At 44.7% G+C, this 12249-nt stretch overlaps 1 protein-coding gene across 1 annotated transcript; it reads left to right on the top strand.

Moving 5' to 3' along the window:
- Nucleotides 1-4397: 4397 nt before the first annotated feature.
- On the top strand, nt 4398-9786 carry LOC139384430 (uncharacterized). The gene is made up of 6 exons (XM_071129195.1): nt 4398-7119; nt 7228-7376; nt 8302-8491; nt 8588-8712; nt 8868-8954; nt 9058-9786. The coding sequence occupies exons 2-6, from the start codon at nt 7251-7253 to the stop codon at nt 9226-9228; spliced, it is 699 nt and encodes a 232-aa protein (XP_070985296.1). The 5' UTR covers nt 4398-7119; nt 7228-7250; the 3' UTR covers nt 9229-9786.
- Nucleotides 9787-12249: the final 2463 nt, after the last annotated feature.

The raw sequence follows: 12249 nt of genomic DNA, 5'->3' as shown, positions 1-12249 counted from the left end.
GAAAGGTGGGCAGGGAGAAAGACCGGACTGAAGTTCAGCTGTTGAAATCATCTCAGGACCACAAGGGAACTAATTCAGGACAAAGACCTAACTCTGTGAAACAACCAAACATGCTGTATCATATTTTATTGTGAGCAAAAGATCTTTCCCATAATGCTGTGTTATCATTGGGTGTTACAATTGTGTTGTGCAGGAAAATCAAAGGACACCCCGGCAAGTGAAGACCCCTGTGGAGGAAATTTACATAAGACCTGACTCTCCGACTCTACCACGTGCCCACGTAAGTTACTGAAACCTAAATTACTATACGGACAGACAGAGATTCAAACATGAGACAATTTCCCCTCTGACCTCAACCTAACCACCCTTTTCCTCCAGGTAGAGCTCCCTCTCTCAGTTTTCCCTGGCTCGGAACCTGGCCATCCTCCCGCTGGAGTGGCAGCTACCCGGAGTCCCTCTGCCCACCTCGTCTATGGCAACTAGGACAGAGAGAACGCCATCCTCTACCAACACTTCGACACATGCGCAGATGGAAACACAGACATCAGATATGAACACAGACACACAGACCACTTCTACCTCTCAGAGCCAGATCTCCTTGGTCTCATCGGAGACCATGATAGATCTTCACACGTCAGACTCCATTAACCAGACTCTTGACATGGCACTGACCCCTGAGAGCACTAAGGACATGATCACTACTGATGAGGATGTGAAGGATGACTCTGCTAAAGATTTGATCTCCACCCTAACAGACACCTCTATGGAGAAATCCATCAGTGAGACCAGCCTGAAAGACCTCATTGCTGAGTATGAAGATGACACTGAGCTGAAGGATATGGCTGCCTCCGCTACCCCTGCTACTGATAATGACAATGAGGATGCAATGCTGCTGGAGATTGCAGCACTTTTTGACTGATTACATCTTGACAGTGGAGACCGAGCTGCCTCAGCAACTCTGAAGAGCCAATAGGCCTAATGAACATTTCAATGTAGCAAAAGCTATACTTTGATCAATTAATAAAACATTTTTTCTGCAGCAAATGTTTACTACGGTTGATATGTGACGCAGCATGTTTAGATTAGACCTATTTGTTTGAATTCACCAAAAGTAATAAATATTACTGCCAAGGGAACAATCAAACTACTACAGGTAGGGGAGAGTGAATATATCAGCATAGAGTTCATTTGGACAATAATGATCCATAAGCATATTGCATTCTGTAATGTATGAAATAACATTCACCCACAGCGAATACAAATCAGACGTGTTCTATTTTCTCCCTCTGTCCTTCCCTCCCACATCCTGATGAGGTTTAGATCGTCATGTTATCCAGCCCTTAAACTGTTTAGCATTTTAATAACACCTCGCAAACTCAGGGCCTAATTACCTTTGTTACACATGCATCAAATAGAGTCCTCCTGTCACCACATACAGTGCCTTGCGAAAGTATTCGGCCCCCTTGAACTTTGCAACCTTTTGCCACATTTCAGGCTTCAAACATAAAGATATAAAACTGTATTTTTTTTGTGAAGAATCAACAAAAAGTGGGACACAATCATGAAGTGGAACGACATTTATTGGATATTTCAAACTTTTTTAACAAATCAAAAACTGAAAAATTGGACGTGCAAAATTATTCAGCCCCCTTAAGTTAATACTTTGCTGCGATTACAGCTGTAAGTCGCTTGGGGTATGTCTCTATCAGTTTTGCACATCGAGAGACTGAAATTTTTTCCCATTCCTCCTTGCAAAACAGCTCGAGCTCAGTGAGGTTGGATGGAGAGCATTTGTGAACAGCAGTTTTCAGTTCTTTCCACAGATTCTCGATTGGATTCAGGTCTGGACTTTGACTTGGCCATTCTAACACCTGGATATGTTTATTTTTGAACCATTCCATTGTAGATTTTGCTTTATGTTTTGGATCATTGTCTTGTTGGAAGACAAATCTCTGTCCCAGTCTCAGGTCTTTTGCAGACTCCATCAGGTTTTCTTCCAGAATGGTCCTGTATTTGGCTCCATCCATCTTCCCATCAATTTTAACCATCTTCCTTGTCCCTGCTGAAGAAAAGCAGGCCCAAACCATGATGCTGCCACCACCATGTTTGACAGTGGGGATGGTGTGTTCAGCTGTGTTGCTTTTACGCCAAACATAACGTTTTGCATTGTTGCCAAAAGGTTCAATTTTGGTTTCATCTGACCAGAGCACCTTCTTCCACATGTTTGGTGTGTCTCCCAGGTGGCTTGTGGCAAACTTTAAACAACACTTTTTATGGATATCTTTAAGAAATGGCTTTCTTCTTGCCACTCTTCCGTAAAGGCCAGATTTGTGCAATATACGACTGATTGTTGTCCTATGGACAGAGTCTCCCACCTCAGCTGTAGATCTCTGCAGTTCATCCAGAGTGATCATGGGCCTCTTGGCTGCATCTCTGATCAGTCTTCTCCTTGTATGAGCTGAAAGTTTAGAGGGACGGCCAGGTCTTGGTAGATTTGCAGTGGTCTGATACTCCTTCCATTTCAATATTATCGCTTGCACAGTGCTCCTTGGGATGTTTAAAGCTTGGGAAATCTTTTTGTATCCAAATCCGGCTTTAAACTGCTTCACAACAGTATCTCGGACCTGCCTGGTGTGTTCCTTGTTCTTCATGATGCTCTCTGCGCTTTTAACGGACCTCTGAGACTATCACAGGGCAGGTGCATTTATACGGAGACTTGATTACACACAGGTGGATTGTATTTATCATCATTAGTCATTTAGGTCAACATTGGATCATTCAGAGATCCTCACTGAACTTCTGGAGAGAGTTTGCTGCACTGAAAGTAAAGGGGCTGAATAATTTTGCACGCCCAATTTTTCAGTTTTTGATTTGTTATAAAAGTTTGAAATATCCAATAAATGTCATTCCACTTCATGATTGTGTCCCACTTGTTGTTGATTCTTCACAAAAAAATACAGTTTTATATCTTTATGTTTGAAGCCTGAAATGTGGCAAAAGGTCGCAAAGTTCAAGGGGGCCGAATACTTTCGCAAGGCACTGTATCTGAGCCACCTGAAGATGCTTTGTTACTGGTGGGTTTCCAACAGATTACAGGGAGATTGGTTAAGTAATTCAACCTAAATAAGGATGGTGGGAACATCCTCATACTACAGCACATCATTCTCTTTGCCTATATTACTGGAGGGGAGGATATATTGGTGTCATCAGAGTAATTGATTAGCACACATACTGTATGTGTCGTTTTATCACCTTGAATGGTGACAGAATGGAGAGCTTTGAAACTATTGAATTAAGTATTAAAATACCAGGTGAAAAATGCTCCGTTAGAAAATCACTGAGAATTTAGGTATTTTATGAATTCTCACATGGAAGATTTGGCTCAAACTGCACTTTTCTGTCTCTGTCATGCCTGTGGTCTGCATGGATAATGAGCTGAGAGAAGCAGTAGTAGCAGCACATCGTTTAGGGCTACAGCCAAGCTGTCCCTCACCTGAGAAACCCCCTAGTTGTACATGAGTGCACTCTCCACAATAAAGATCAGCCTGACATCAACATACTGTTGACAAAGTAGACTTGGAACTAAATCAACATAACATAGATACTGTACATGTATGTAATTAAGCATGACGTTTCTGAGGATTGTTAATCTAGAAAAGATGCAGAACATATTAACTCTGAAAGGGGAGGGAGAGAAGAGAGGGGGATGACTGGGTGGATATAGAGGAGAGACAGTAGGAGGGATGGTGAGATGAATCCATCTATGAATTCAAATATTAATCTACCCAATAAGGAGATCAAAGTGTCTCTCACCCAGATGTACACACAGACATGCACGTACACACAGACATGCACGTATACACACCTACACACACAAAAACACACACGCTCACACCCACTCCTCTATCCACATGAAGTGGTCAGGGCATCACAGTGATCTAGTTACAAGGACATTGAGAGAAGCCATTTCTTTCCTCTAGAGACTGTAACATTGATGAGGTCTCCAACAAGAAGTGACCAGTCTATCCTCAGGGGGATACTACTGACAACACATTGAAAATGGGTGTGGTTATATCCTGCCTGTTTGGCCCTGTCCGGGGGTATCGTCGGATGGGGCCACATTGTCTCCAGACCCCTCCTGTCTCAGCCTCCAGTATTTATGCTGCAGTAGAGTATGTGTCGGGGGGCTAGGGTCAGTCTGTTATATCTGGAGTATTTCTCCTTTGTTATCTTTCTTTCTCTTGGAGGACCTGAGCCCTAGGACCATGCCTAGCCTGGCCTGGCCTGATGACTCCTTGCTGTCCCCAGTCCACCTGGCCGTGCTTCTGCTCCAGTTTAAACTTGTAAACTTTTTTTGGGCGATTGACTAGGCAGAGGGGGGGTCGGATTAACTACACACAGAGCCTGAGTGCGGCTGGGGCCGACAGATAAAACATAAACAAGCAGAATGGATTACCGTGATAAATGGACAGTCCAGCATGCATCAGCTATGTAGCCAAGTGATCAGTGTCCAGGGGGCAGCGGTGGATGGGGCAGGGAAGCTGGACTGGCGAGTGTTATCCAGGTTAGAAAACTAACAATGACTAAATAGCTTGTAGCCAGTTAGCTGGTTAGCTTCTGGAGGTTCTTGAGTGTGTTCTAAAAATGTAAAAATAATAGCGGTTCCGTATCACATTGGGTGAGGCAGGTTACCGGAAGGTATAAACAAATTAAAAATTGAAAAGGGATAGAAAGTAAATATGGGTTCAGTGAGTGTTTGGGACGCGGCGATTCAGACGGTTAGCAGGCCTGTGCTAACAAGCTAACAGTTAGTAGGCCGGTGCTAAACACGGTAGCAGTTAGCGGACCGGGCTAAACAAGCTAGCAGGCCGAATTTGCAAGCAAGGAGATAGCAAGGGCTAGAGAGTTAGCCTTTGGGGGACGTCGCGATGGGGTGAGTCTGTTTATTCCTCTTCATGCGGTGACATCAATGGACCGGTCGTGGGTCCGGATATTGTAGCCCAGGAGCTCAAAATGTTCCGTTTGCGGTGGGAATCCGAGGATGAAAAATAAAATAAAAAAATAGGTCCGTTATGCTCTGGTTAGAGTCGCGTTGTTCGAACTGGGTAGAGCTTTCCGAGCTAAAGGTTAGCTGATGACCGGTTAGCTGAAGACCGCTAGCAATGTTTTGCTGACTGAATAGCTGGTAGTTAGTTGGCTAGCTTCAGTTGAGGGGTTCCAGATCCGAAGTAAATATAAATACTTTAGGAAAAATAGCTACGTTGGGTGAGGCGGGTTGCAGGAGAGTATTTAGAAGAAGTTGAGGTTCAGCAAAATGTTTTAAAAGATATGCGAAGAAAAAAACGAAAACAAACGATATATACAAGGGACACGACAACACGTCCTACTGCTACGCCATCTTGGGAAGAAAGGATTAAAGTGTGCCTGTTCACTACACTCTGCTCTCCTGCACCTGACTTTGCCTCCCGAACACACCTTCGACAGTCATCTATGAACATTTGAATATCTTGGCTATGTTCTGTTACAATCTCCACCCGGCACAGCCAGAAGAGTACTGGCCTCCCCTCATAGCCTGGTTCATCTCTAGGTTTCTTCCTAGGTTCTGGCCTTTCTAGGGAGTTTTTCCTAGCCATCGTGCTTCTGCACCTGCATTGCTTGCTGTTTGGGGGTTTAGGCTGGGTATCTGTACAGCACTTTGAGATATCAGCAGATGTAAGAAGGGCTTCATAAATACATTTGATTTGATTTATAAATACATTTGATTTGACAGACAGGCTCTATTACCGTGGGTCAGCTGCTGTTTTTGCTGGCCCTGTCTTTACCCTGCTCATAGGACATGATGGACAGTGTGTGTGTGTCCCTGTCTTCAGTAATGTGTGTGTGCATGCGTTCTTAGAAATGCATGCGTGGTTGCAAACACATAAATGTGTGTGTGTGTGCGTGTGGTGTGTGATTGTGCGTGCATACCTGCAAACCTATCGTTAGTGGTCTGAGTGAAATGGATAAACTACTGTGATACATCCAGGTGCCTCCAGAGGTGTTAGCCTATCATGTTCTGTGAGCTTTTATCACTATTCACCTCTGCTGATGACACACAGAGTAATTTACAGGCTGACATGTAGCACTTAAAAGCTGACACTAACAGGTGCTGAGCCAGGGAGGCTTGCTGTCTCTAATGCTACATGTGGCGGCGATCTGCTTTTAATATTGCAAACATAGAGGAGGTATGAATAGACGTGTTGCCATGACTCTTGCCCATTGTGCTGCATGTATTTACTGAGTTGACTCTTGGACTACAACAACATCGTATTCTGATTGCCAACAGTAGTAGTCTGTTGAATGTGGCACTTGATAATCAACTGTATAATCATACTCATTGTGGAGTGATTGACCTGTGCTCAGCCACTCTCTCCTTGCAACATGATGCAGGCAAACTATGAGAAAATCAACTGCTGCAATAGGGTGAAGGCAGAGGTTGAATATGAGTACAGGCAGAGAGAGAGAGGTAGAGAGAAGGACAGAGAGAGACAGACATACAGTTGTAGGACCTTAATTTGATCCAGCAGGAAAATACAGACATACAGGCAGACTAGGTCCATAGAAATAGGCTGTTCCGGTGTTCTGGGTGGATATGTGGATAGGTAACTAACTTGATGATGTCACAATGCCCCTTTACCAGGAATGGAGCACTAGTTGTTATAAGGGAACATTATGAGGTAACATGTTGCCACGGAAACACACTTATGTCATAATCTCAGACCACATTATAACGGTCAGACAAGCTCAGGTAGAGCGCATTAGCTACATTCGAACGATCTCTCAACCTATAACTGATTTGATTGATTACAACGGTACACTACCTTGTCGTGACATGGGTCAGAGACTAAGTGACCCTGTCCCTGAGGTATCCCATAGGGAGAAACCAAAGGAGACACAGGAACATAAAGATAAACCCAAGGAGAAGAGGATCGATCCCTCAAGCCCTGACCTTTCTTCAGCTGTTTACACTGCTGAGTTGCGTCAAGGTGAAGAAAACACCCTTTGATCCCTCCCAGAGTGGTGATGGGAGAAAGGGAACAACGATAAACGATACAAACAACAATAATGACTCTGAAACTGGTGAGTGTTAGGAGGTGTATATTGATTAGTGCTGCTACATAGTACAGTTATCTAGGCTTCACTTGGAAAAAAAACAGGTCATGTGTCTTAGAAATGTTTCACTTACAGGCTTGGACTACTCTGCAGGTGACATGAAAAGGATCAAGGACAAGAGTAAAGGAAAGGTTGGAGGAGAGAAACATAGCATTGAATCTCAGGACCACAAATGCAGAACGACACAGGAAAAAGAAAAAGACATTAAACAAAGACCTAACTTGGTAAGACATCCAAACTTGCTTATTAATGAGGATCAACCAATGCATTTGACAACTGATAATGACCACAATAAGGAAAACACAACATATTGTGTTGAATCTGATCCTTTGACATGGCTTGACAAATGTGACAATGTCACAATGCCCCTTCGGATGTGGTAGGCCCTAATAGTTATTAGGAAAAGTCTAAACAGAATCCATGGAATGTCCCAACTCTGACCGTGGTTAAGGTAAGGGTTAAGGTTAAGGTAGGGGTTAAGGTTAGGGTTTAGGGTAGGGACGTCCCAAGGATCACGGATAGCACTAACCCTAGTTATTATGGGGTAACATTTTGACATGGAAACACACTTAGGAAATAATATTTGTCAGCGCCAGCTGTGCCATCAGAGTCCTGGGTTCGCTCCCAGGCTCTGTCGTAACCGGCCGCGACCGGGAGGTCCGTGGGGCGACGCACAATTGGCCTAGCGTCGCCCGGGTTAGGGAGGGCTTGGTCGGTAGGGGTGTCCTTGTCTCATCGCGCACCAGCGACTCCTGTGGCGGGCTGGGCGCAGTGTACGCTAGCCAAGGTGGCCAGGTGCACGGTGTTTCCTCCGGCGCATTGGTGCGGCTGGCTTCCGGGTTGGATGTGCGCTGTGTTAAAGAAGCAGCGGCTTGGTTGGTTGTGTATCGGAGGACTCATGACTTTCAACCTTCGTCTCTCCCGAGCCCGTACGGGAGTTGTAGCGATGAGACAAGATAGTAGCTACTACAACAATTGGATACTACGAAATTGGGGAGAAAAAGGGGTAAAATTCAAAAAAAAAGAAAAAAAGGAAATAATATTTGTTGCCAATGAAGCTAGAGCTCATTGGCTACCTATATTCAACATTGATATCGTAGTTTGAAATGTCAGTAGATTTCTAACTGATGTACTGATTGCGACACTGAGGTCTTCCCTGAGGAGCAAGCAAAGGAGACCCAGCAGAAAGAGAAGAAGAAGAGCATCCATCCAGCTGTGGCGGCCCTGCAGCTGTTCACTCTCTTCTGCTGTGGTGGGAAAGTAAAGCTGAGGAAGACTCGTCCCTCTCAGAACAGACAGAGTAGAAAGGACCAGGACAAAGATAATGCATCTGATACTGGTGAGTGTTATGAGGTGTCTGCTGATTAGATATAGAATGAGATTGGCTTCACTTGGAAGAACGTGTCTTCAAAATCAAAATGTCTAATCTACACAGGTTCAGACTTGTCTGGAGGTGATGTTACAACCAAAAGGGTCAAGGACAAGAGTAATGGAAAGGTGGGCAGGGAGAAAGACCGGACTGAAGTTCAGCTGTTGAAATCATCTCAGGACCACGAACCCGTAAGTACAACACCAGAAACAGACAAGGGAACTAATTCAGGACAAAGACCTAACTCTGTGAGACAACCAAACATGCTGTATCATATTTTATTGTGAGCAAAAGATCTTTCCCATAATGCTGTGTTATCATTGGGTGTTACAATTGTGTTGTGCAGGAAAATCGAAGGACACCCCGGCAAGTGAAGACCCCTGTGGAGGAAATTTACATAAGACCTGACTCTCCGACTCTACCACCTGCCCACGTAAGTTACTGAAACCTAAATTACTATACGGACAGACAGAGATTAAAGCATCTAGACAATTTCCCCTCTGACCTCAACCTAACCACCCTTTTCCTCCGGGTAGAGCTCCCTCTCTCAGTTTTCCCTGGCTCGAACCTGGCCATCCTCCCGCTGGAGTGGCAGCTACCCGGAGTCCCTCTGCCCACCTCGTCTATGGCAACTAGGACAGAGAGAACCCCATCCTCTACCAACACTTCGACACATGCGCAGATGGAAACACAGACATCAGATATGAACACAGACACACAGACCACTTCTACCTCTCAGAGCCAGATCTCCATGGTCTCATCGGAGACCATGATAGATCTTTACACGTCAGACTCCATTAACCAGACCTCCACTCTTGACATGGCACTGACCCCTGAGAGCACTAAGGACATGATCACTACTGATGAGGATGTGAAGGATGACTCTGCTAAAGATTTGATCTCCACCCTAACAGACACCTCTATGGAGAAATCCATCAGTGAGACCAGCCTGAAAGACCTCATTGCTGAGTATGAAGATGACACTGAGCTGAAGGATATGGCTGCCTCCGCTACCCCTGCTACTGATAATGACAATGAGGATGCAATGCTGCTGGAGATTGCAGCACTTTTTGACTGATTACATCTTGACAGTGGAGACCGAGCTGCCTCTGCATCTCTGAAGAGCCAATAGACCTAATGAACATTTCAATGTAGCAAAAGCTATACTTTGATCAATTAATAAAACATTTTTTCTGCAGCAAATGTTTACTACGGTTGATATGTGACGCAGCATGTTTAGATTAGACCTATTTGTTTGAATTCACCAAAAGTAATACATATTACTGCCAAGGGAACAATCAAACTACTACAGGTAGGGGAGAGTGAATATATCAGCATAGAGTTCATTTGGACAATAATGATCCATAAGCATATTGCATTCTGTAATGTATGAAATAACATTCACCCACAGCGAATACAAATCAGACGTGTTCTATTTTCTCCCTCTGTCCTTCCCTCCCACATCCTGATGAGGTTTAGATCGTCATGTTATCCAGCCCTTAAACTGTTTAGCATTTTAATAACACCTCGCAAACTCAGGGCCTAATTACCTTTGTTACACATGCATCAAATAGAGTCCTCCTGTCACCACATATCTGAGCCACCTGAAGATGCTTTGTTACTGGTGGGTTTCCAACAGATTACAGGGAGATTGGTTAAGTAAGTCAACCTAAATAAGGATGGTGGGAACATCCTGACTAAAGACAAATTACTAGAGATATGTGATTTCCTTTACATATCAGGCGAACAGAGAAGAGATGTTCAAAACAAATCCTGCATATCATTAATGACTCACATTATGATGTTCCTTGAAAGAGAGGAAGTTGCAGAGTTAGAAGATGGCGGCATGTCGGAATTGTTGCTACTTAAAGACGAAATGACAGAGATGATCAGTGGCATAGATAACAAAACAGGGCAAACTGACTATGATATTGAACCAGCCGGAACACATCACAGAATAGAGGAACTAAGAACTATAACCCCACAACAAGGGGTGGAAACTGAGCAGATTACTGCAGCCAAAGCCAGTGATTCTCTGCGTCAGCCCCAACCCCATGCCAATCTTCAGGGGAGCGTGCCGCTCTCACCAAATGCACAGCCCAGCTCATACTGGCGCAAAGAGTTTAAAATTTCTGGTCAGATAGGTGAACCGGGCCAGAAAGAAAAACTGATTTTTTCCAGCCTTGCCCATCAGATCGAAAATGGACTTAACAGAGGCTATCCTCAGGTAGAAATAGTAGACACAGTAGTCAGGGCTATTTCTCCAGGCTCACAGCTACGCAGCTACTTGGAAGGTAAACCCCAGCTAACTTTTCCCACACTTAGATGTATCCTGCGTTCCCACTTCCAAGAGAAGAGTGCAACAGAGCTTTACAAACAGCTAGCTTCAGAAGCACAGCATAGCAAGGAGACCCCTCAAAGCTTCCTGATGCGCGTTTTAGATTTGAGGCAAAAAGTACTGTTTGCATCCCAGGAGTCAGAATCAGGGCTTACGTATGACCCTGCTCTAGTCCAGAGCATGTGTTTACACACAGTCCTTACGGGTCTCCAGAGTGACAGTATCAGGATAGACATGCAGCCTCTCCTGCTAAAGAGCGAAACATCAGATGAGGTTTTGTTAGAGAAGCTTAACATTGCTTGTGCTAATGAGATAGAAAGAGGAAACAAAAAGCGGTTTAATGCCCCACAGCCTGCTACAACTGTAAGTGTAGTCCAGTTAGAAGATACACCATCTGCAAAGTGTCCTGTGAAGGAAGCCAAAGCTAAGATACCCACAGAACTGTTAACAGAGTTAGCTGAACTTAAGACAGGTGTAGCTTCTCTACAAGGTCTCAGTGCAGAGATTGCTCACATTAAGGAGACATTACAGCAGCCTATGTTTCAGTCACCGCCTTGTGCCTATGCCCCACCCCCAGTTAGGAGGCCAGATAGGGACCCCCAGGCACCTATTTCCCAGCAGCAGTATTGCAGCAACTACAGTCGGTCCCAAGCACCTGACCCTGCGCAGCATCAATATGCACCTAACCGGTATACCAACCACTCTGCTCAAGCTCCAAGGAGGTGTTTTGTCTGCCAGCAGGCCAGAACAGATGCACGCTGCACACACTGCTTCCGATGTGGGAGTGGAGAACATTTTCAAGCTGGATGTAAAATCCGGGGAGCCAGACCATCAAGGGAGGCCCCTTTAAACGGAAACGGGTTACCGCTGAGGGACGAGTGTTAACCGTAGGTACCAAAAAGTCCCAGAAATTTGTAAATTGTGCCAGAGAAGAGTCATTTGAGAACCTGAAACAATGTTCATCATGTAAAGAGACACTGTACTGTTCCAAAGTATGTCAAAACCAACATTGGAATAAACATAAGGATAAATGCATGAAAGGTTTTCCTGCACAGAGGAAAATGACCACTCCTTACTATCCCTAGCTCAAGGTTGCCACCCCCGTAAGGTCACCTCGCTAGTCGGCAGACAGTGCCTTATTGAGTGTCACCTGAATCGCCACCACCTCCAAGCTCTATGGGACATAGGATCTCGGGTATCGGTCATTGATGAACGATGGAAAGAGGAATCTCTCCCAAACGCAAGGCTGAGAGATGTTTCAGAAATCCTGGACTCACCTGATGATCTAAGGTTGATTGCAGCAAATGGGACTGAAATGCCATACCTGGGATGGATTGAAACAACTTTTCGGCTAGCCTCTGAAACTGACCAAACAAAGGAACTGATCATC

The sequence above is a fragment of the Oncorhynchus clarkii genome, chromosome 26 (assembly GCF_045791955.1).
Source record: "Oncorhynchus clarkii lewisi isolate Uvic-CL-2024 chromosome 26, UVic_Ocla_1.0, whole genome shotgun sequence".
Lineage (NCBI taxonomy): Eukaryota > Metazoa > Chordata > Actinopteri > Salmoniformes > Salmonidae > Oncorhynchus > Oncorhynchus clarkii.
The sequence above is the reverse complement of the archived record's forward strand: the minus strand, read 5'-3'. Positions and strand labels throughout refer to the sequence as shown.

Bases quoted from the DNA above. Each gene is read 5' to 3' on its own strand.
- LOC139384430 (XM_071129195.1), top strand. From the start codon at position 7,251: ATGAAAAGGATCAAGGACAAGAGTAAAGGAAAGGTTGGAGGAGAGAAA. The intron at 8,492-8,587 runs GTGAGTGTTATG...TAATCTACACAG, and splicing joins AGATAATGCATCTGATACTG to GTTCAGACTTGTCTGGAGGT. The intron at 8,955-9,057 runs GTAAGTTACTGA...TCCTCCGGGTAG, and splicing joins CGACTCTACCACCTGCCCAC to AGCTCCCTCTCTCAGTTTTC.